The 26,272-nt window shown below is 38.2% G+C and overlaps 1 protein-coding gene across 2 annotated transcripts; it reads left to right on the plus strand.

The window, feature by feature from the left end:
• Positions 1-663: 663 nt before the first annotated feature.
• On the plus strand, positions 664-11,040 carry nkx3-2 (NK3 homeobox 2). 2 transcript variants are annotated; one of them, XR_010969044.1, is made up of 4 exons: positions 664-827; positions 1,667-2,459; positions 2,741-3,685; positions 10,837-11,040. XR_010969044.1 is itself a non-coding variant. In XM_068012915.1 (3 exons), exons 2-3 carry the CDS (start codon positions 2,042-2,044, stop codon positions 3,181-3,183), a joined length of 861 nt encoding a protein of 286 aa, XP_067869016.1. In that variant the 5' UTR covers positions 664-827; positions 1,667-2,041; the 3' UTR covers positions 3,184-3,946. The 2 variants fall into 2 exon arrangements, 1 of the variants encoding a protein (XP_067869016.1); XM_068012915.1 differs by lacking the exon at positions 10,837-11,040 and having other exon boundaries at positions 2,741-3,946.
• The last annotated feature ends 15,232 nt before the right edge of the window (positions 11,041-26,272 follow it).

A 26,272-nucleotide genomic window follows, 5' to 3' on the forward strand; every position in this document is an offset into this window, starting at 1 on the left:
TTGAGCCCGTGGCTCTCTTGGTTTGCAATAATGGGAGATTCTGACCGTGGCGCAGACACACAATCCACTCACTCAAGGAGGACTTCTGTCACGCCTTTTTACTTTTGCATGTCAGAAACCGGAGCGCTCAGCACTTAAGCAAGCTGCGTGCTTCCGTCTTTCGTTTCATCCTCGCACTTTCTTTTTACGCCAAATCAATTTAGATGTTTGCAGATGTAACAGGTGATGAGAGCCGGTCTGACAAAGCCTCCCCGACCTCTTTTTGTCTAATGTCGAGTTCCATTCGATAAAGGATTAACAGCAGTTTCGGTCACAATTTACACATGATTCTAATGAACCACTTTACTCTTTTTTTATCCAATCCTTTCATGTTGATGGCAATCTTAACGTTATCAAGAAATATTGTTTCATATTCAGTGAAGAACTGAAAATGCTTGATATATCTAATGCTTCTAGGTAGCTCTTTTTTATATATAACCAGTGCAAGCGTGTGTGCGTCTTGGGTTTTGGACAGCTTTCTGTGAAACGGTTAAGAGATCTTGGGAAGAGTTTAGAGAAGCAGCGTTGCGGAGCTGGGGCACTCCGCAATTTGACACTCTGCTGCGTATAAATTAGCGACATGATTGCTGTGCAAACAAACGAACACGTTATAATTTATATCGTTTCACAGGCCGCCCACTCCCTATTGGTTAGGAGCTGTGAGCCGCACCAGAGGAAGGCATTTGGAGCTTGCGAAGCTGCTGAAATGAACACGGACCACCCAGTTCGACAGCTAAAACTCAGGAAGCAAAGCTGTGCCTAAAACGGTTTAGCTTACGTTGAAATGTGTACGTTGTTCTGTTTTAACCCCCTTTCCTGCAATAATACAAATCCAAATGCCTTGAATATCCTAGCTCCTGAAGGATTCTTACGGGGTTGGGGGGGCGGGGTGGTATAGGTTACTGAGTTTTTTTTAGTTCTTTATGCTTGACACTCTTGTCAAAAACATCGACATGTTTATACATTAGCTTGCATACGCCGACATTAAATTATGTGATTAAGTCAATTGTATTTTTTATCGAACAACATCGTTTATTAAGTGCTTTTGGAATTCAGTCTTCAAACATCAGAAGACTTTGTTTACACCAACGTTTTTCCTTCTCCGTATTTACCTAACGATATTATTGTGGTTAAATAATTGTCTAGCTGCCTGTTTGTCTATCTATCTTTGTATCTCCAAAATGTCTATTAAAATCTGATGTCGATCTATATATGTATGTGAGATATATGTCTATCAAGCCAACGTACAGCTATCTAAATGGTATGTCTAATATGTGTATATATCTATTGTGTGCCTAATATATGGATATCAGTCTAATACACTCATCCAATATATTGATCTAATATGTATGTATATAATATACAGGGGAGCACTCGTGCGTATTGCACATAGCCGACTGTCATTATAACTGAAATGCATTTTGATAAATCTCTATCATTATTGAATACACATCAATGATTACCAGGGAATTCTTAGAAACTTGGAGAATGTTTTAAACGTATGTTGAGATATGCAATATATGAAGCAAGTACGATCCTTGTGACTGGTGATAATTTATTGCAGTAATGAGGAATGAATATGACTATTAATGATATTAATATCACTGTTGGATTTTACTATATACAGTTTTCCAGAGCATTTTAAAACTACAAGCCCAAGGTGCAGCAGTTTCTTCAAATCCCCTTTCTGTACACCACTGTCCAGCGTCGCAAAGGATGAAACCGAGCAACCAATGAGGACACGCGAAACCAACGAGCCTCTTTGTGGCGGCCCAATAGGAGTGTACGTGTTGGTGGTGCAGCTGTCAATCATCGGAGGAGCAATGACACGAAAGACGAGCGAAAGAGCAGAGTGAGAGCTTTAGTGTTAACCTTCTCTAACACTCACCCAAGCAGCAGCGATGACTTTCGAACTCATCACGCCGGGAAAGGACGGATACTACCGATAACTCCATAGAAAAAAAAAGTTTATAAAAGTTAGAGGAGAACAGCATTTGCTAAAATGGCTGTTCGTGGTAACACCTTGACCCCGTTCTCCATCCAAGCTATTTTAACTAGAAAGGATGAGAATCGACACTCGAAAAGTTTGGACGTGTCCTGCTTTTCGCCTGCTACCTGCTGGAAGATGCTGGACAGTTTGGATTCCTGTCCAAAGATGAGTCCCTCTTCTGGGAAGAGCGAGGCATGGAGGGAGCTGCCGAATGAACAACACTGTTGTGACTCAGATTCAGGCGTCAGTGATGAAACTGACAGTAAAAATCATTCCATTTGCAACTCGGAAAAGGAGCTGGAGATTTCTGCAACATGTTCCTTACAGTCGAAACCAATGAAAGAAGCAGGATCGAGTCTCAGCGAAGAGACTGAGAAGGATGATAATAAGGACTATCTGTGTAACGGGGGAATATCAAAACATTTATCAGGTAGCATAAAATATATATATTTCGGTAATAAGTTTGCAATTTATGTCAGTACCTATTTCATCCGCATTTACGCTTCTCTGACCATTAAACATTTCGTATATTGCCAAGTGCTATTTTTTTTAGAAAATGTCGCTCTAGAATTTCACGTTTTCGCTTTGGTTTAAACTCCCGATTTATCAATTATTCTCAAGCGTTTTGTTTAAGAAGTCGCCCACAGTAATGTACAGAGATAAATGGCCTCTTGATGCTATTCATTTAAGATATTATTCTTCGCTCCGTAGCTCCCAGCCCCGTTGAGGAAGATTGTAAATCTGAGCAAAGCCCGGATCAGCCCAAGCAGAGGAAGAAACGCTCCCGGGCCGCCTTCTCTCACGCTCAGGTATTCGAGCTCGAACGCCGTTTCAATCACCAGAGATATCTGTCTGGTCCCGAGCGCGCGGATCTGGCCGCCTCTCTCAAACTCACTGAAACTCAGGTCAAAATTTGGTTCCAGAACCGCAGGTACAAAACCAAACGCCGGCAGCTTGCCGCTGACATGATGGCTTCGGCCCCAGCAGCAAAGAAAGTGGCGGTGAAAGTGTTAATCCGGGACGATCAAAGACAGTATAGCCCGGGAGAATTGCTTCGACCTTCACTGCTTTCACTTCAGCCGTCATACCAGTACTATCCATTCACCTATTGCCTGCCTGCATGGACAGTAGCCGCTTGCACAGGGACTCAATAGATTTTTTAAAGAACAACATTTCAAATCCACGCCCTTAGAACTACAGTATTTATTTGCGATGGTCTCAAATATAAGCTGCAGACTGGACTCAGCAGACGAAGTTTCCATGGTATCCATGTCCTTGATATTTAATTCGAATCTAGCTTCAAATAATGAAAGACTGCCGGAGAGGAACAGACAAAAAATGCTGCGGACGTACTCTTGTCTAAATTTCACTGAAGAGAATCTCAAAGTTTTGCGTTGGTTGGACATTATTTTCTATTTTTGCGAAGCAATGTGTGCTGAATGTATGAACCATAGAGAAACTGCGGGGTGTCTCTTAAGTGCAAATATCTATAGATATATATATATATTGTTTTATTATACTTCCTGGTTAAGAACAGCAGAGGAAAGAGCAGAACATTTAACATTTTTCTCGCAAACTGCTTTGGGTGATGTTGTGAAGATGTTTGTCCCAACCCCAAAACATTTCGATATGTGATTATATCCGAGCAGTATAGGGGTAAGAATTTAGCACTTTCCGTTCTTTTTGATATTTAGTAGTGGTTAGTGTGAGCGATCTTATTGCAAGCTTTTTTGTAATAGCAGCATGTAAAATTATAACTGGTTAATAGTTTTACCTGAATGGATCCAGGATTAAAAAGAATAGGAATGAATGTTTAAACACTTGCAGCAAAAACATTACAGCGATTAAGGATGGCTCGTTTCAGGATAGTGCATCTGGCCTTGTATCCCTCGTATGAACCGTGCGCTCTTCATTATTTCCAGTCTTAAAATAATAAAATTTACTATGATTGAAGAATGTGCCTTTTGTTCTCTGTAAATATCCAAATTAATTAATAGCGGTCATATCTTGTTAAATGCTAAATTATAATTCCATGTTGCACACGTCATCAACCTATTATGTAAACAATCTTAGGCTTCGTGCTTCGCATGCATGAAAAGTCTAAGATAGCCAGGGTTATTTAGGTTTAAAAAATACTTTATTCTGTTCCTTGACATCTGCATTACAATTAGAAACTTTCAAACCAATCCAGCATTAAAAATGTTAACGATAACTAAAGTTTCTTGAAAGTTGAATGCAGTGCTTCGTAACGTTAGGTGGGCCCACAAGGGAGTGTCTTATATCTTTAACACGCAATCTTCTTTGACAGAACAATTATACTCAAGGTTTGCGGAACTATATGACAGCGATTCGGTAAAAAGAACAAATTACACTTTATATGCAGTTATTTTAAATTTAATTCATAAAGGTACCCCGTTGAGGTAATGCCTTTAAAATATTTATTTCCGCAAGTGCCATTTCTTTATTTCATAACATTCATATTTCCTAACGCTCATTGAATCAGGCCATTAATGATCGCATGAAATTTGATAACATTAAGGATTAGATGTCAAAATATGTAAACCATCTGCATTGTATTGAACAGTCTTTAAACGCATTTCTCCATACTGAACTTTCCCAGTATTCAAGTAATCAAGTTTTCCATTGCCTGCAAACCAATCGACAGACGCATGAGGATATGTTTTCCAGCTAACCATTTACAATAATCAATCTCCATTGCTATGTTAAGGAACAGTTTTAAAATTATAATATACTGATTTCATTAATCGATTACTCAGTTTATAAGATTAAAACATATTTGATATGCAGCGACAGCCCGATAGTCGTGCTTTAAATGCTCAGAATTACAGCGATCTCATATTAATTGCTTGACAGAATGTTTACCAGGCCAGTCAATTCTATTTAAAATAAGCCGGATTGGTTTCCACCGTGGACTGGAAAAACGTGTACATTAGAAGCTGTTATTCAGAAGGCGCGGTTCCTCTTTTTGAAAGGAAATAATTTTGAACGTTAACTCATAGGTGCCGTCAAACAAATTGAATAGGCGACGTTGTAGACGAAGCGGAAAGAAACTTCGTTAACGTCCACATTCGGCTGACTCATTCTTTCGGTTTTATATATCAATAGCTATTAGAACTTTTAACGCTTAATACAATTCAAAGAGCTTATTTTTGATTGTCGTTTCTTTTTTTTTTATTTTTAACTAGAACCCTTCCCTACTCTTGTAATAGCGAACACGAAACATTGGGTTCATGAGTTACTAATGATACAGTCCTTCTGAGATCTATCATTTAAGTAATATTGTGCTTTCATTCGCAACATTTATTTCCAAGAATCTTTTTAGGATAACCATTGCAAATGTAATTTGAATTGTTATTTCTGTAAATTTCTAAAAACAAAATCTCATGTGTAGAAGTGGCTGTTTATCTCCGAAATCAGACTTCCTGTCCAATGTTATGGCACATCAGAGCGTATATAGTGATGGGACCTACTAGTGTAGATTGTAGGACACTGTGAGCCTGACGCAACATCATATTAATAAGTCTGGTCCTTTTACTGCTGGACGTTTTGCAGGCAACATGTGCAGTTGGAAATAACAGACCCGTAAAGTATATGAAATAAGAACGCTGTACATGTGAAGAGTCATAGCGTCATAGACATTGAACGAACACTCACTCTTCCCACCTTTAATGATGGATTTGCAAAGTTATGCGATGAGAGTTGCTTTCATAGCAACAAGCAAAGATGTCACTATCCCTGGCAAAAATGCGAATTCTTCTTTGTCGGCATGATTAGACAAAGTTACATCTAGCAATCACGAGGGAGGTAAAGTTACTTCATGTTATTTCGAAGGAAATTGCTTCAGCATGTTGCCCTGGAGAAATAAGCGACTGAATTATTATAGCCGTTGTTTGCGAACTGTAAAGAGTACAATGATAAGAATGCGCAATATAATAATGTGGGTTAAGGCAATCAGACGCAGTCCACGCCGCATTTACGCAGCTTGTTGGCTTTTGCTGACATACTCCCTAAATTAATGAATAAAGTTGACGTGTCTCCAGTGAATTGTTTTCAGAGATAACACTGATGTGGTCCCTGCTTGATTAATGTTACGGGGGATGGGAAACAAATACCTTTTGTGAAGGATCAGTGCACTGAAAAAAGATAAATGGACTGATAGACTAATCCTTTATCTGTGTTAGAAAGCAATCTCCAATGCCATTATGTGTGTATACATGTATATATATATCCGGTAAAATAGAGACTGATGTAGACAATCAATGGATGACTGCTATGGGTAGTCATGACCTGGGTTGTCCAATATGAGGAGCGGATTGTGATACCATCAGCGACCTGAAATATTGTACACATCTTTCTTCATTACCAAATCGATGCAAGTATTTTGTTGTTGCTAAAACACTCATTATTATGCTACTTTTTGGTGAAGAATTGCATCTATTGTCAGTGTCGCGGCATTTTATTTCTGCACAAAATAATTACTGCAGAGGCTGGTAGTCGGAAACCAAAACAGAAAGCGTTGGAACCACTCCGCAGGTCAGGCAGCATCTGTGAAGAGAAGGGTCTGTATCCTATACCCTATACAGTTTTCTAACATATGCCGCCTGACCTGTTGAATAATTCCAGAGGGTTCTGTTTCTTTTTGATACATATTTAGGTACAATTGTTTAGTATAATGCAATACAGCAATCTCTGGGGTTCCATCTCCGATTCCCTGCTATATTCTTCCTTTTAAAAAATCTTCCATGTACATTTCACCTCATGGAGACACTGAAGTATATTTTGTAATGTATATTTGATAAACTGTAATAATCGAGATATCACAGTGACACAAGTCTATTGAACATTAGTGAGTCCGTACATCTGACCTGTATAAAATCATGCAGTATTATGACATTTTAAATTACATATGTTATACAACATTGTATCAATAACTAACTCTTAATTAGTACATTGAATGTTATCTAGCTAGTCAAATATCATGCGTAATCTCGTTTAATTACATTCAAGTACGGGATATTAGGAAAATATCCATTATTATTAACGAAGATTCTGTTCCTCATTGGGGTATAAATACGTCAGCTAATACCTTCGCCCGGTTTCTGTAATCGCAACCATTTCAAAATGTCTATTATAATCGAGCATAGAATTTTTAAAGTGGTCAATTTCAAAAATAGTCAAACAAGAATGACCAATACTAGCAACATACTTAATTCATTAATAACGCCATATGGAATGATTCTGAGACTTTCAACTACAGGCTAGCATTTTAGCTGATCTAACTACATTATTTTCAGTCACGACCCCCCAAAATTGTAAATATTATGTTAATTTCAAACTTGATTCCTGCAACATCCGTAATAATTGCAAACTAGATGCGGTTGATGTAATAACAGGGCTTCACCTGACCTATTGTGAGGGCGCGTGCTACTCAATAATGTAAACTTGTAATTTTGCTCATCGCACCTAAACCTAGTGGCAGCCCTTGGCTCTCCCACTATAGCACTTAACTCAATGCTGAGAGATGCAAATGTCAACGTGTGGAAAGGCTTACCATTGTATTTGGAAACAATGTGAGCCGTGCACCTGCATTTCTCTTTTACCGATTGTTTAGTTATGCTGGCAACGTGGCTACATCGGTTTAAGTATGTTTGTGCCCCGTTTGTGGGAAAAGGTGGGCAAAGACAATTGCTTTATGTAGTATGGAATTCGAAAACATTGTTCTACTGGCTTCATATCAAGTGAGAAAATTCTTGGAATGCAATTTTGTCCAGGATAAAATTTCAATTCTAAGTAAACCATGTTTAGCATTACGTGTTAATGGAGGTATTAAACCGCGCTCAAATGCTCAAGATGTACAAAGGAAGTCACAAAAATTATCCAACCTGCAAAGCTATTGTAAGGGCGGCTACATTCGCTGGAAATACTAACATAGCATAACTTGCGTGATTGCTGAGCCTTTAGTCGCGACAATTTTCTTGCTTTTATAAGAACTGATAAAACAACTAGTCATTATATTCATTTATTTACGAATTTATCCTGCAGGTATGGACTTTTTTCAGAGTGAATTGTGTTGATGCCTATACAAGGACATATTGTTATCACAAATCTGTTTGCTCTTATTAAGAAAACTTAAATTTGTTACGTTTGCCCCATTGTAAAATGGCTGAGAAGGCATTTGGATAGTAACAAACTATGACAGCAGTTATTAATCTTATCACTGGCGCTTGATACAACGGGCCTGTTAACACCGGGGCTTTTGGGAGCAATCCACGACAGCAATAACATAATTTACTGCAAACTGAAAATTATTTGATTTGTAACATTTGTAAATGTGAATTGGTTGCTTTTGTAAATACATATATCGCATATGGATGTTGTATGCCAACCGTAGCGCTCTTCACAATATAATCAGTCTTTAGTTTTTTTTCACAGCACTTTTTTTGTCTGAATTACTCCTCCACTTCATATTGCACTGTTTTGTTTTACATTTGCCCCTTTTGTTATCGTCTCTCGTTGCGTTCTGCCTTAACTATCTATGTCTGGTCGACCACGTTCTTTATTGTTGTCACTCTTGCACTATTGGATTTAGAACTTCATCTTTAAGACATGACATCTGTAACAGTTGGTGATACACAAAAACAGGAAGCGTTGCTGGTATCCAAACAAGCAAAAGTCCTTCTTCCTTCCCTTTTCGGAAATTTGCCTCTCTAACACTTTCTGTCTGCTTTTTGCGGTCAACTAGAACGAGCTGATGGGTTTCTAGGTTTGTTTTGAGAACGTTTGTAGACAAACAGCCAATTGTGAGAAGAGTGAGAGCTTTCTCACTGACTGAATCTGGGGGTACCCTAAATCAATCGCTGCGGCTGCTGCCTCGCTGACGGAAATTTAAATGCCATCAAATGTTTGATTAACTGATCCAATCAATATCTGGAGAGAAGAGTGCGCGTTCCATCTAATCATTCATTATCGTTAATAAGAATATTTGGACATTTAGCCCCAAATACACTGGGCAACTAGCCGAATCCTTTCAAACAATGTCATGGTGCAAAACGTAGGATCGCTCTACAAAGTAAATGTTTACTTTTTTCTGCAACTCCTACACTACAACAGCCACTTCAATTCAAAATACTTCATTGGGTATAAAGCGCTTTTGGGGATCCTGAGGTCTTGAAAAAATGTGTTATATAAATGCAAGTTATTTCTCTTTTTGCGTGCTTATTTCTTCTTTGGCCTCCTTATCTCGAGAGACAATGGGTAAGCGCCTGGAGGTGGTCAGTGGTTATTACAGAACTATAATTAACCATGTAACGCCAGAAGACGTGTGATTAAACACTATTTAAAAACTTGTTGCCAAAAGCTTTGACCAGGTTGCTCATCGTTGGATGCAGGCATTCAATATTAGATTATATTAAGAATTTAAATTGCAGATAAATACATTACTTGCTCCATGGCGAATCGTGATCCAAGCATAGATTGCTAATGTAACAAAGACATAGTTTTCTAGGCACAAAATTTATCCCGACCCAGGCATATGTTCCCAATCCTTTGCTGTTTATTCTTCGCCATACGGTAAAGTTCACTCAAAACAACTTTGCAACTTTGGTGACTTTTTGGTTTTAAAATATGGGTTTGCTGAACCAACGGTTAAATGGATTTGTCACACCGAGTTAGCTAATTCTTTTTTCAGTTTACACAAATCCTGATCTCAATATAATCCTGACAGTCAATTTCTTGGCAAAATAGATGAGCCTTTATTGTGATTTAATTGCACCTCTAATATAAAAAAAATAAACTCTCATTGCATTAAAATGCAATTGCACTTGATGGCGCTGAATCTAAAGTAAGGCACCAGCTTTTACTTTAAAAGCTATCAACTGAAGCCATCAATTTAAAAAAAAATCGTGTTCTATCGAGTGTACAGAACAGAAACAGGCCATTCGGCCCAACTGGTCTACGCCGGCGTTTACGCTTTACACCAGCCTCCTTTCACCCTACTTCATCTAACTCTATTCTTCTATTCCTTCTTACTTATCTGCTTATCTAGCTTCCCTTTAAAATAGTAACTATGTTGTTTGCCATAGCTACTCGTTATGGTAGCGTGTTCCACATCCAAACCAATCTTTGTGTAAACTCGTTTCTCCTGAATCCCCCATTGGATTTATTAGTCATTGCCTGATAATTATAACCTCTAATTTTGGATTCCCAGAGCAGTAGAAACATCTTCTCCACGTCAACCCTATCAAACCCTTTCATTTTCTTAAAGACTTCTATCAGGTCACCCCTCAGCTTACTCTTTTCTGCAGAAAAGAACCCCAGCCTGTTCAACCTTTCTTGCGAAGTATATCCTTTCAGTTCCCTTGTGAATCTTTTTTGTAGCTTCTCCAACGTCTCTTTATCCTTTTTATAAGGAGATCAGTATTGTGCGCGGTACTCCAAGTATGGTGTAACCAAGATTGGATACAAATTTAAAATAACTTCTCTGCATTTCAATTTTATCTCTTTAGAAATGAACCCCAGTGCTCGGCTTGCCTTTTTATGGCTCTCTTAACGTGCCTTGTTACTTTTAGTGATGTCTGTATCCCTAGATCCTTTTATTTCACCCCAACCAGAGTCTTATTGTCCAAGCAATATGTGGCCTCTTTAATCTTCCAACCGAAATACACCAACTCACACTTGTATTTGAATGCTAAAAAAAACCTTATTAGTTGACTTTTTATAATTGTAATGTAAAATTGTATATATGATGCAGTTACAAGGTCGAAAAATGACGCTATTTTTCATTGAAGTTCCACAGAAAACGGTGGCGTGTTCAGAGGTAGCCTGGATGTAAAGCCTCAGAAAGTTACCTGGGAGCTCAAGTACCATTACTGTTTTGAATGTTGTCGGGATAGATACGGCGCCGCCTGCAGGAAGTTGACCTCGCGTTTGCAGCGAAATTGCCAAGGACTTGTAATTTGTTTGCTGTTTACCTGCCGTTTATATGAATCTAGTCGGTCGTTTTAGTATCCATTAACATTCACAGAAAAATACGACTTCTAATGTCAGGATAATGTTTTATAATAAAACATTACCGTTGTAAATGCCTTTACGAAAGGGTATTTAAGTCTGCCTAAATGTAGATTTTGTAGCATGTTGTGCTTTAACTGCTTACAGAAGCTATTGTGCCATCATTGGAAATGTTTTCAATGGCATAGTAATCAATGTCAAAGCCAAAAGCATTGATATATGCATGTATTTACAAAAACAAAGAGAAAAATCGAACTTTACCCGTGTGTTACTGAAGTGAGAATGATACCTTTGCTCTAACAGTCTCAACTCCTGATGATGTTGGTAAATTGTAACGGTAAATGAGTGAGGGGACATCACTTTAAAAAATCACCGATGAGCAAAAACGTATAATGTGTACATGTGCAGCTGTGCGTTATTTGGAATATTATTTAACCCCTATCAGGCACTTGAATGTGTATTCAAAAAAAACCCACCAAACCATATTTAGCCTTTTTGTTAGAGAAGTTAAGATACATAGATCTAATTGTATCTCTACAAATCGCTTGTGATCACAGAGGAAGTAATCTTTGCATTGAATAAAAATAATATTCAAAATACTTCCCCTAATAAAACAAGCCGAAGCCCGGAGTTCAACTTTATTATATTGAGTTCTTTTTTTGCTTTCATGTTATCTATAGCAAAGAAATATAATACAGCCAAACAGGAGTTACATTCCTTTTTAAGTCGGCCAGTTCCTGCTTGAAGGATGTTTACAATCTGGTATACCTTTTTAATTTTTCATTTTCTATATCCATAGTGATTTGCGAGCCTCAGATATAAACCCATGCAAATGATAATGCCCAAATAATAATTTATTCAAAATACAACATAATCCATTTAAGATCAATTAGAATAGAATACCATAAAATTCCAAGTAATATCAAGTCTGTGGATATCTAGGTTAAATTTGTTTCATGCATTACTATACCGTATTGCATTAAACTTTTGTTAAAAGCAACATGTTGTTTGGAGAAATGATTTTTTCATTAGAATCTTTGATTAGAACTTCAGTGCTATGCAGTAGATTAATGGCACTCAGGAAAATCAGGATGAAATTCAGTTAAATTAACATCTGCTACATTCCCATTTCTTTTAAAGGAACGCAAATCGGAGAGAAACTAACAACATTCACTGTAAGTTATTAGATAATTCTGTTAATATGCCTGGCAGTTAATATCTGTGCTAATTTATGCATTCCAGATGCCGTCCCAAATGAGACACTTAGGTTCTGCAACTTTATATGTTCCTGGTTGTGATTTAATTGGAAAAAAAAACCTCTTTCAGCAAATGAATGGAAAAAGATTAGGACTACAGATATAGGCAATAAATCCGTATCTAAGAGTATCTAAGAGAGTATTTTAGGAAAACAATAGTATTCAATATTAATTGATGTTCCACTTGGGTCCATGCTTCAGAATATTAAGTTTTGTTATTGACTAGGTTATATGGGTCAACGGAAATCAAACGCTTCTTTTTAGGGATCATTATGTTCATCCCAGAAGACTAGGACACTCCTCTGGTTTACAATGGGGACAGAATTATAATCAATGATGAAAAATCATCTTTGAGATGTTATCTGCATCTCAATATATGCCGTTGCAGTTAACTTTTAAAAATTTCAAAATTGTAATGTATAGGGGGACCCAGAGGGGAGTCCACAACTCACCAATGAAAGAGTAGCCCTGTCTGAACTAGAAACTATTCTCCTGTGTATGGTACGGGAGGCTACGCTTTGGGGATTTCGAGAGATTTTTTAGCTTACAAAATAAGCACCTTTTATTTCACACGTCAGACCATTAAAAAAACAGCGTTGCAAATTTCTGCAGATGAGTACCGTATTATAGGACTGACAACATATCTTTTAGAAAAATGCATGCTCCAAATTGTGATTTATTTATTTACAATCAACTCAAAGATTATAGTGTTAATATATTTTAGTTTTGGTTCAGAAATTGTACTTAGTGATGAAAATAATTTATATTATTTGAATGATATGAAAAGCAATCTCTACATGAAGTATATCCCTTCCCACGAAGCTTCACATCCAGATCATTTGGGAGAAAAGGTCATTTGTCAAGTTAAGCGTGTGGGATTTGAAACTAATTTTAGTGCAAGGTAGGAACTGCACGATTTAAATTATAACCCGCACTACATCGAAATTCAGCATTTTATACGTTGACGTAAACATGTTCGACAAATTGTTTTTCTATCTGCTTTAATGTACATTATTTTAGCTATTATTTAGAATTTTAAATCACACAAAATTTGATACAATACACTCCAGTGGATAGTAAAGTTCCAAATAATTGCAGCGGCGCTCCAGATATATCTACACAGTAAATGTTGCAAGGGACTATTAGTTATAAATTGCAGTCAGTTCTAATAATTCGTTTGTTATTGTTTGAACAATCCCTTTAGGCAAGTATACATTTTATAGATCAGTCCTTTTCATTTTCTCGCTGTTGGTCTGAAGAACAACTTCGCAAATTAGACAAGATATTTAAAATAAATGCAATGGTAATTTTGCAACAGCTTTATTGCAGCCTGCGAGTCTTTGCATACAGCATGACAAAGCAAAAATTATTACTTCACAAACAACACATAAAAACGAATCCAAGTGTAACGGATTATTATACATTTTCACAATTTAACAATTTAATTTGGGATGCAATAGATTCTCGAGGTAACACTGAATTCTATTTTTACAAATTACAACACTAGTTCTTATAAATTATTTCCCCAATCGACTATTTTCTACTTTCTTCTGAAAATCATATGATTGTTATAAAACGATTATTAATGTGTCCAATGAAACGTATTTAAATTCAAAATGCACACAGACGTCTTTCCAGTTTAAAAGTACATAATATATCAGACGCAATAATAAGTCAGTCATTTATCATAACAACAATGTTGTCGTTGTTAAAACAGATACACGCCGAAGGTGCATTCAAAACAGTTCATTTTTCACATTTTATAACCGTGCAGACAGCAATGTGTTGGGTAGATTTCTGAATATGCTGAGCACAAAGGGGCTTAGAAAATCGATTAATTACAAACGAGCTAAACGGAATAGAGGTAACGTTTGCAATACTTGTTCTAAGATTTTACACTCTAACTCTTTTCTATTTTTAGATGTTGACGGAGCTGTTCCAAATTTCCCGCTATTTTCTCCTTTCGCTTCAGAGTTTCGGCATTCGAAGTTTTTGCCTCTATGTATCTAATGGAAATTAGTTTTTTAAATCAAGTTCATATTTAAACAGTCAATCTTTTGAAAGCAGCTTTTTGTGTTATTATTTTAATATATCATAGATTCAAGAATAATGGATTTCATGGTGCAGATTTCATTCCCATATCTATGTACACAAGTACTCCTGAAATCAACAGACATTAAATAGTGCTTGGTGATCAGGTGACTGAAATTAGTAACAGAAAAGGGACTGGCAGTGAATTTATTTTAAAAATGACAGTCCGCAGCTCAGTCGAAGATTTGTTTCCGTTAATGCGGCACGTTGCCAAAGGTAATTTATGTTTTTTCGCTGTATTTAGATTAATCTACTAAAGGCAGGATGGGATCACTGATATTTGGATTTGCCTTTAGCAAATGCTGCATGGAGCTATTCCTGGTTGGTGTCTGTTGAAATGAAAGAATATTAATTGCGGTCAGTGCCCTGTTGTTGTCATTAATCATGGGGAAAAATCAAGGAGGCAGCAAGTCTGAAAGCAGCAGACAGTCCACCCGACAGCGCCGAAGTCAACAGGTGGTATTAAATCCTTCTTTAATGCGACGAACTAGAAACCGGACGGAGATAGGCTTTCACTCCGTACTGCTTCATGGCAAAAATTGCATTGTTTCCCAGCTACAGTGAAAACGTTTGTGTTTTATTGTATTTACTTGGTGTTTAAAGAACCACCTCCAACATTGAACTGATTATGAGTGTATTCATTCCAAAAAGTTAATTATCTTGTCCCAGTTGCATATTAATTTCCAACGCCTCTGTAAATATTTCTTATTTGAATGGAATCTGTCCAATGAGCTGCAGTACTGTTTGGTATAAATGCAGCCTATTCATAAACCCAAAGTTACAGTATTCCTTTATTTTGGGTCTTCCAGAGGCCTACACGGAGATTTGTAAAATGCAAAAGTGCATTGTTCATTTTAAGTTCCATAATTATTTCGTCTCGGTAACTTTTTTCGTTTCAAATATAAATAAATTGTATGACAGTAAGCCAGAAGCACTGTTTCTTTCCGAGTCTCGCAATCCATAGGCTGTTATAAACATGTGAAGTTGACAAGAAAATTGTTGGAATGGGAGCATTCGCGTCATGATTCGGGTCATTTCTTTGCCCGTTTGTGTGCCTGTGTTTTTGATAGAGAATTTTCTTTTTGCTCCTTTATATAAAAATACAGCAACAATTTTAATAACTTTATTGTGAATTGTAAATTCCTGCAGAATCTGGGAAAGTTTTTAAATGTTCAAAGCAAGCATGTTGTACAACTAAAGCGAATGTACTTGACAGGCATAATAGCACTTAATCATTAAAATTATTCTCAATTGCACAGACATGTTCCATTTGTTGTTCCATATCCAGTTTCACACTTAATGAACTCAAATTACCAGCTCGCCAAAGCTAGCTTTTTGACATCTAGCCCATGTCTATGTTTTTTTTATTTCATTAATCATTATATTTTGACTTCCCAATGTATTGCTTTGTAAATGCCATTCAAACAACATATTAAAATGATCTTTTTCGTTCTTCTTGAAATATTTTACGCCAAAACATCCAATTTTAAAATAACTTACATATTTAGCAGGATATTTTCCCTTCCATTCTGTCATATCGCAGCCTAATTGATTTGTTTGCGGGTTTCTTCCCACTTAAGAAGGGAAATGTAACAGAATCAAATATTGCGCTTTTTAAAAACAAATAGTAAAACTCAAATGAGAATGCATTTCTCTATATGTGATTCTGTGATTTTTAATAGGTAGGTTCTAATCTGTGTTTGTTTCTCACATATCGTTGATTGTATTGTTGTCAATATTCTGTCTGACTCCAGACCTGAAATTCGTGGATTTCTTACTAACTCGATTGGGTTACATAGAAAGGGACAAAGTCCATTTGAATAAATCCAAAACTAAATTGGTATTAATCAAAATGCATGTTGCTAACCAAATGTAATGTAACAGTTTGTGGCAAAAGGTGGGAATTATTTTACAATATTTATGTGGAAGAAAGTTTACTGAGTTAACCTAAACAGTCTAGTGGCATAAATTCATATATCCGTTAATACACCTAACAAAAGAGATCTGTTTACTAGTATTTCACTTACTTCGATATGTTATAACCTGAAAGTTTACTGCCGTTGAAAATACGAAACAGTGCCAATGGAACAGCGTGTAGTCATTTTCATGAGTAACAAGAACCTTATGATAGTGGAGAATACATTTGACCATTAACGTTATTTTCTCCCAAAGCTATTGAAGTACAAATCTGACGATCTTCTTTGACTAAGAAAACTGGGAGGTTGACTATTTTAGTATAAGAGCAGGGAGGTTATGATGGAGCTGTATAAAACGCTAGTTAGGCCATAGCTGGAGTACTGTGTACAGTTCTGGTCACCACACTATAGGAAGGATGCACGGGAGAGGGTGCAGAGGAGATTCACCAGGATGTTGCCTGGGCTGGAGCATTTTAGCTGTGAAGAGAGACTGGATAGGCTAGGGTTGTTTTCCTTAGAGCAGAGAAGGCTGAGGGGGGACCTGATTGAGGTATACAAAATTATGAGGGGCATTAATAGGTTAGATAGGAAGAAACTTTTTCCCTTAGCGGAGGCGTCAATAACCAGGGGGCATAGATTTAAAGGGCAGGAGGTTTAGAGGGGATTTGAGGGGAAAAAAATTCACTCAGAGGGTGGTTGGAATCTGGAACACACTACCTGAAGAGGTGGTAGAGGCAGGAACCATCACAACATTTAAGAAGTATTTAGATGTGCACTTGAAATGCCATAGCATACAAGGCTACGGGCCAAGTGCTAGAAAATGGGATTGGAATAGATAGGTGCTTGATGGCCGGCACAGACACGATGGGCCGAAGGGCCTGTTTCTGTGCTGTATAACTCTATGACTCTATGACTAAATAAACCATACTAAATAATACTAATAGTCGCTATTTCGAACTGCTTATTTACATTTTCAACTCTATCTATCTATCTATCTAATGATAGCTATCACATTGTTAATTTAGTTGTTTTTTTCTAAAAAGAAGGCTGCACCTATGCTATATTTTAGTACCTACTTTAGAATAGTAATAATGTTTCCAGCAATTTCAGTGCCATGACTTGCGCTGTAGAAATTTAAAGAAAAGGAAATCAGGTTATGAAATAGACTGGGCAATGCGATATGTTGAATGGGGAACCCAGGGGATGGCTTTTAGTGTTAACAGTGCTGTGTCCTTAAAACCAATAATACTATGCACGTTGATGCATACATGTCCCATCATCTGGGCATTTTGAAAAGCTGAGTAGTTCAAGACTGCCTATTTTAATGCAACACAGCAAGTCACATTTCAACATTTCTCCCTGACCTTATTCAATCGTAAATTTGAGGGAATTATTTCGTAATTAACATTGAACTTTTGACAGCACTCCAGTATTTGAAATGATATTTAATTCTGGCTGTTTCTTTGAATTTCACCTTAAACTAACAAAAGAAGATTGTGTTTTAACATTCAAAACCAACCTAACATTTCCCAACATCAGGCTAATTGGCCTGTATAGGGTCATTTACGGCCAGAACACCGCGATTTTAGTCCGTTTCTGGCTCCAAAGTAACAGATGGCAATGTATCGGCTTTTCATAAAGCTGGCCGAACTAGTCAGCCTTTAAAAAAAAAACTACCCTATTGTGTACAAACCGAGTACTCTAAATACACACATAATATAAACTTAATTTGTAATATGTCCCAAAAGTTAAAGAAACAAATATAATCAAAAATTGTAACTTTTTAATTTTCTAATTCACCATGACCGTTAACTACGCAGATCACAATTGTTAAATACTTCAGAAAATTATTTCGAGGAGTTAAATTCAACACATCCATTGCACACACGCGTTTACTAAACTATCAGGTGACTTGTGAATTCAACATGATAAAGATGAAATTCAGATACACGAAAGATTCAAATAATCTCAAAAACACGCAGCGCATCGAAATGTATTTTTCACAGCACATGGAGAAAGCAGCTGTAACAAGTTATGAAGCCTTTCAGAGTTACTTTCTAGCAAAATTTACTCAGTAGTAACACATATGGCAATTTGGGTTATTTTGACATATATTTAGACATGTATGTATGCATGTATCCTGTTCTACCCACAGAAGATAATTTAAATGACAAACTTGCTTACAACTTTCAAATTGCTAGTGCGTATTCTAAAACAAATTTATCGCGACAAAATTGTTATTCTTATTATAGAACAAAATGGAAACACACAGGACCAAATAAAATGCCTTACCTCAAATAGTTTCCCAATTAATTAAAAAATAAATTGTCGGTTAACTGCTTCTGTAGTAATTTAAGCTTTGTCAAGCCCCGTTCACTATGTACAAATATAGTCGTCATAAGGATAATTTATTGAGCACCCAATTAGGGCTATTTGTTCTGATGAAAGTTCATCGACCGGAAACTTTAACTTCGTTTCTCTCTTCACAGATGCTGCCAGAACTGCTGAATATTTCCCGTATTTATTTCAGATTTCCAGCATCGGCAGTATTTTGTTTTTGTTAGAGATTAGAGATTCATTAGAGATTTCGTTGTGATTTCAAGAGTTCTCTGGCACCTAGCTGTATGTCTATTTTAGGGTAATGGTTTAAATATAAAAAAAAACAAAATGTTTTAATGAGATAAGATTCTTTCAACCTCTTCGGTTAGTTCATCGTTTATCTCACACTAAAAATGAAAACTCAAAACACTCTGTTGACTCTAAGTCCCATTACATGAAAAGACTGGTGGCCAAGAAGTGGTATTCATCATAGTTTTAGAAAGTCAAATCTGATTTTCGTAACAAAAACTGTTACAAATCAAAACGTACAGTCACAGCGAGAAGGAAAAACCTAAACATCTGTTAATGTAATTGGGACACAACCAACATGTCATGTTTTTCTGGGCATATCAAGATATTCCACCTTAACTGCTCAATAGATGTGATTGAATAACAACATTTACATTTTTACGGGATGGAAGTTTTTATGATATTACTGTACTTACAGCAAATAAAGATCCCAAAGGCACCGAATGAAGGTGTTTGCAGTGCTCGATAAGCTAAATTCATACATATAAATTTCACACAATAATATTTTTAAATGGGCATAATAGAATTTGTACTAATGAATGTATTGTCCCTGTAACAGAGCAACTAGTTCCCATTTATTATGACATCTACAATATATTTTATTGCTTTCAAGACAAATAAATGGTTACTAGATATTTCACTACATGCAGGCCTGACTTAGTGAATACATATTCACTCGCAGTTAACAGATTTTGCTTTTTTTTTTAGATGCTCACTTGAGGGCTGAACAAAAGCATTTTTAAAGGATAATCTTCCAAAGAAAGTACTTAGTAGACATGAACACTTTGTATTTTTTTCAGTTGCTGACCTCTTATGGTTTTCAGTAAAAATGATCCTAGGTGGGATACATTATCCAGAATATTGGATTGCAAAATACAGTGGCAAAGTACTTGGAATAACATGCGCCACCTGGGACCATTTTTACTTATAAACCTGTCCATAGTGAAGTCAGCAGACAAGACAAAATGAAATTGTCAAGTTGCTGAAAATAAAATTTTTCAGCCGCAGTTTAGAATAGCAGAGGGTTGCGTATGAGTAAATCACTACGATTTACAGTATATTTTTAAAATAATACATATATGGATGTATTCCTTTTTAATCCTAGCTTTCAAAAAAAAACAGCTACTAGCGTGCCAAGGAATCAATTCCTCTTTTTATTTCTGATACCTGCCATCCTTTAACTCTTCCCAGTTAAAATGCTCAATCAGTACCAAGATAGGGGTAATTTTGAGCTATGGACTCACATAAAATCAGGTTGAGGCAATCAAAAATGCTGATTTTTATATTTGCATAGTTTCTTTAAATCTTAAAATAATATTTGAATAATTCAATTATGCAAAACTGAAATTTGCAATACCCTCTTGGGGCTATACATAGGGGCACCATAGACACGCTAATGGCATATGTTAATTTGTATTTATTACCTATTTTACAAACCATTTAATTCATCACATTTTGTAAGTAAATAATCTTGTATGATGTTTCAACAGATACTGATCTATGAAAAGAGTAAGGCTACATCAAAATTCTGTAGCGTGGTCATCCCTTTTCACTGTATGAACTGTTATATATAAGAGATACATTATAGTCTGTGAATATGAACATGTGAAACTGAACTTACTGAAGATGTTATTACCTGCAATTAGGTACCTACCAAATTCTCAGTCAAAATTTGCAAATTTCATGGTCACAGCATTTTAAGAATCATGAATTTCATGACTTCACATGTTTAAATCATAAATTTCAAGGTGTTGCAACAATCCATGAAAATGATCTAAATAAAATAAAAAAGACAAGGGAGGTTTCTGGTTTTAAATGACACTATTGTATACTCAAAAACTTGTAAAAAGTTGACCAAAACAGGTCACATTCTTTACTCACCGAAGTCAGTGATTGAATGTAAGCATGGAACAACCTGCAACTGTCTCTTTCTTCATTCCCTGTCTCTGTGCTGTGAACACCTGCCTGTGTTTAGACACAGCTCTCTCCAAATCCACAATGTTTGTTGGGATTGTCAGACAGTGCTGTGCTAGGCTTGCAAGGTGGGGGATTCTGCATTCCATAGAGTTCCAAAACTGCAGCACAGGCAAAGTACAATCTGTTTCTTTTGCAATGCTTTTATAAGCAGGAATCTCCAGCTTACAGTTCTTGTCAAAACCAGGAATCACATCAAATGAGTGTAAATCTACCATTAACAGGTGTGTTTGTGCAGGGTCAAAGATATGCACAGCTTTCAGGAACACTGCAGAAGGTTGTTGAAACCTCTGAGCCAGTTTTTCTTCACTTGACTCTTCCCGTAGCATTAATATTGTTTGAGCTTCTATGCCATGCAAGAAAACAACTGTTGAGCACAGGCATTTAATTCAATGCCACTAGAATGCTGTTTATTTGACTGTGCTTCAGCCCAGAACAGTACATCCATTACTTTATTGTAGGCTTTGTGGATTGTGACATGGCAAGATTCAAACCAAGTGATTAAATACATCAGTCGTGTAGCATTATTGGCAACAAACGAACTTCCTCATTAAGCTGTACATCATTTAGATGGGTTACAATGTCTGTTAAAACCTGTGTTTTTGGCATCAGTGTGAGCTCCTCTGAGATGAAGTCTGAGTAGTATTTCAGATGAGCTGCACGATACTGCCTGAAACAAAGAATCCCAAAGTTTAATTACTGGTTCTGGAGGAAAGATAATGTTTTGTTCCCCAATTTCAGCCATTTCAATGCATTTGCAATGTATTGCATGTATTGAAGTTTGCAGCTAGGGCGGCATTTGAAGATCTTTTTTATGTAGCTGGCCAGTTTGTCAACATTACCAATCTCGCTTTTCCAGAGCTCTCCGACAAGAGAAATTATATGAGAAATTATATGCGCATTACAGGTAATATGGACAGTGTTATGACTGGGTAAGGAAGGGGTTTCAGGCTCCCCTTTTGCCCCTTTCCTGGTTTGGCTGTAACAGTGTTTATCTTTTAAAACACAGTGATTTTAGCTTAACCCTTAATGAGCCCTTTTCTCATTGCACTCTAATTGTAATTGCAAATTAACCAATCAGATAGATTTTCTTAGGTTTAAACAAAAAAGATGTAAGTTTATTAGCCTTATCACTCTAACTCGATTAAAATATGTGGCACAACCATGCAAGCATGCATATGAGAGAAACACGCACACAAATAGATACAGAAGGAAAAAGAATTAGGTGGTTGAAGTAGAGTTTGTAATAGGGGAAGTTCAGTTACTGGGTGGAAATGTCAGAAATGTCCTTGATAAAAGTTGAAGTCTTGGAGTTCTGGCTGGGGCCCAGTGCACAATTTCCAACTTGCTTCTCTGGTACCAGAAGCTGAAGAGGTGCTCTGTCTTGAAGCTTACGCTGCTGCTGTGGGTTCCTGGGACTTTGCTGGAGGGAGAGACAGGGAGAGAGAGCTTCCTTCGCTTTGATCTTCAAATTGCAGTCTGTTACCTTTCTGTGTGGCACAATTCAAACAGTCCCCAGTTTGGCCAGCAGGTAAGTTATGTGACCATTTGTTTGTTTGAAATAGAAATGTATTACAGGGATGCTGGATGTCAGAGTCTCCTAGACACTCAGTGGTGGGGGTGGTGGGGGGTGGGGTGGTTTGGGGGGGTGGAGTTTTGTCACAAGTCAACGGCTCTCAATGCTTTTTGATTATCACTATTGACAAAACCCAACTCATTAACTGAATCAGGGAGCATTCAAATGATCTCTCTATCAAACTGCATCTCAGAATGCAAATGTGCAACCATGTTATTAGCTGTTCAACTCTGTGGTCCTTTTAAACAAGTTATGCTCAATGTCCAGTAAAAAAGGTTCAAGTAGTGTTCCATATGACAAAATTAAAATGTTTCCATTTGGCAGGTGTGATTTCCATCACACCTCCACCTCTTGCTAAATGAAATGCGACATTAGGGGAGCATTTCAGTATAAATTAGAAGGGATAGAAAGAACAGGAAAGCAAACATGCTTTTCTCTCATTCATTCTCATTCATTCATAAATCTTAAAATTGTTATAGCCTGTCTTTCCTTTTTAACAGTGCTGCTTCAAACTGTCCCTTTTCTGAGGGGGTCTGAGATAGCTATCTGTTACCCAAGGGGTTCAAAGTTTCGTTACTAACAGTCTGAAATACGTTGGGAATGGGCATCCCAATAAACATGTGGTTTTTGGGGAGGTTTGAGGTTTGCACATTTCTATGATTGTCTAGGGTGCCTTTGTTCCTGTTGAGGTCTGCAGGGGGAGGGTTGGATTTAATTAGCCCTGGTTTGAAGCTCTGATCATGGGAGTCGGCAGTGAGTGGATCCACTCTGACCTCACTTTCAGTGCTCTCATGAGTCATGCAAGTGCTGTTCACTTCGGGGTATTGTTGGTGCCCTTTTCTCCTGACTGTGATGGGGGGGCAGGGGGGCGGGGGAGAGGTATTCTTTGCTAATCTTCCCTTTGTGCTCTGGGACATTCCTGCTTGCAGGTATTTGTCCAGATTCTACTGCATTCCCCTGCGGCACTTTGACTAGGTAAGATATCACCTTCACTGTTTCTCTGTCCTCTTGAGGGCTTTCTTTGTCCCTGTAGGTTTCTGCAAATGCTGTTAGCAACCCTGGCGGGGTGCTTCTGGTGTCTGTATTTACATAGGAGGATGTGGGGACTAATTTTTCCAGCATTTCGGGGTTGGCCGACCGTACAGTAGGGGATTTCATTTGGGAATCCTCCCGGACCTCCCTTAACCTGTCCTCTTTGCCCCTTTTTCCCCTTTCCTCTCTGACCTTTTGCCAGACCTGTGCTTGTCTGTTCCCTTTTGTTATCAGCAGGGGTCCCTTACAGTTCACCAGCCCTCTGCTGGAGGGTTTCCCAAAAGCCGATACAGGAATTAGGGGTGCAGATTTCACTACAGGTTGGGGTTTCCCCACAACCTGACACATGCGGCAACTCCTACAGTACTCCACTACATCTTTGTGGAGTTTTGGCCAGTCAAACTGCCGTCTTATGCGGGCTTTGGTTTTGCATATACCGACGTGTACAGCCATTGTAATGTCGCGAGCCATTCTTAATATTTCCCTCCGGTACCTCTGCGGCACCACCACTCTTTGTCCTCAGGTCTGTAAGGAGAACTCCACTTCCTCATCAGTACCTCATTCTTTAGCTAGGAGCAATCAGGCACTCCGTCTGCTTCAATTTCAGTCTGGGCAGCCTGTGCTAACTCTCTCAATACCGGGTTGGCTCACTGAGCCTCAGCCAGGAAAGATCCATTTAATCCATTTCCTGGGTCTTCTAACTTTCCAAAGAAAGTTCCAGACAGACAGACCTCATGGTTATCTGTCTACAGTGCCAATTCAGGCTCCTCTGGGGGAGCTGGTTTGGTCATACCCAATTAACTACACATTCAGGGGAACTGCAGGGAACCGTCTCCTGCCACTGCCCTGTCTCCTGGACCTCCTTCGGTCTCTCTATCAATACTGGGGAAGGTACCACCTTCGCCCCCGCCAGATCATTACCTAGGAGCAGGTCAACCCCGTCCACAGACAAACTAGGGACAATCCCTACGGTCACCGGTCCTGAAACTAGGTCACACTCCAAGTGCACTTGATGTAAAGGTATGGGTGTACACTGCCCTCCAATACCATTCACCACCATTCTGGTATTTACTGGGGGAAAGGTCTCTGCCTTTTCCCAGCAAAAGTGGGTGGCACAGTGGCACAGTGGTTAGCACCGCAGCCTCACAGCTCTAGCAACCCGGGTTCGGTTCTGGGTACTGCCTGTGCAGAGTTTGTAAGTTCTCCCTGTGACCGCATGGGTTTCCGCCGGGTGCTCCGGTTTCCTCCCACAGCCAACACTTGCAGGTTGATAGGTAAATTGGCCATTGTAAAATGCCCCTATTGTAGGTAGGTGGTAGGAGAATGGTGGGGATGTGGTAGGGAATATGGGATTAATGTAGGATTAGTATAAATGGGTGGTTGTTGGTCGGCACAGACTCGGTGGGCCGAAGGGCCTGTTTTTGTGCTGTATCTCTAAAAACAAAAAAGGGATCTGGTGGCCCCTGTATCCCTGAGTATTACTATGGAATTGTTTGCTCCACTCGAGGGGTATGGGATCACTCTCCCTTCAGATAAAAAATCCTGATAACCTTCAGGGATACTTTTAAATTTTCCTGCACCTGCAGTGGTATTTTTTCAGGGTCTTACTGCTGCTGCAGTTAAAGCCACAGCTTACTTGGCTGTGCTTTCCATCAGGGTTTCTTCTCCTTCACTGAGTGGGTGTACCCTGATTAACCCGACAGGCTTTCCCCTTAGTTTCCAGCTGTCAGCTCTTAGATGACCTGCCTTATTACAATGGAAGCACACAGGCCTCTGGGTCTCACTTCTACTTTCAGCACCATCTTTTTTGGCTTGAGAAGGGCCCCCTGTGTGTCCAAATTTTCTTTCACTCCCATTACTGCTTGGGCTCCTATCACCTTCCCACCCTTTGTCCTTTTTGGATTTGTAGGGGTGACTCGGAAAGGTTTTCCCCTGGGGAACTGACTTGTATATTAGAGCAAATTCATCAGCCAGAACTGCAGCTTGCCTTGCTCTTTGTACTTTTTATTCCTCCACATGGGTCTTTATGGAAAGGGGAAAAGAGTTTTTAAATTCCTCGAGGAGAATTACCTCTCTGAGGTTTTCATAGCTGGGCTGCACTTTAAGAGCCTTCAACCACTGGTCAAAAGCTGGCTGCTTACTTCTCTCAAACTCCAAGTAAGTTTGATCAGCTTGTTTCCAGAGGATTCGGAACTTCTGGCTTCTGGTGCGAGCTCATATGCCCCGAGGATAGCATTTTTAGTCAGTTCATAATTTGATGAACTCTCATCTGGCAACAGGGAACAAACCTCATGGGCTCTCCCTGTTAGCTTGCTTTGTAACAGTAGTGTCCAGGTCTCCGTTGGCCATTTTAACTGTCTAGCAAGTTTTTCAAAAGTTAGAAAAAATGCTTCTACATCTCCCTCATTCAATTTTGGAAACAATTGGGAAAATTTTTAAAATTCAGCACACAGCCCTGCATTGCTTGTATTCTCCATATTGTCCAGGCTTTCACTGGGGTTACCCTGTCTCCCCCCTAGCTAACTCAAGCTGCTTCAGCTCCCTTTCCTCCTGTTCCTTCTGGAAATTTCTTTCTTTCTCTCTCCTGTCTTTCTTTCTCTCTCTTGTTCCCTGTCTTCTAATTCAAGCTTCCTCTCCTCCAATTGTATCTTTGCTCACATTACCCGGTCAGAGTCTATTTCTAACCCTGTCTCTGCTTCTTCGGGTTCGAGGGAAAATTGGTTGGCCACTATACTTAGGAGTT

This window comes from Heterodontus francisci, chromosome 1 (genome assembly GCF_036365525.1).
Source record: "Heterodontus francisci isolate sHetFra1 chromosome 1, sHetFra1.hap1, whole genome shotgun sequence".
NCBI lineage: Eukaryota > Metazoa > Chordata > Chondrichthyes > Heterodontiformes > Heterodontidae > Heterodontus > Heterodontus francisci.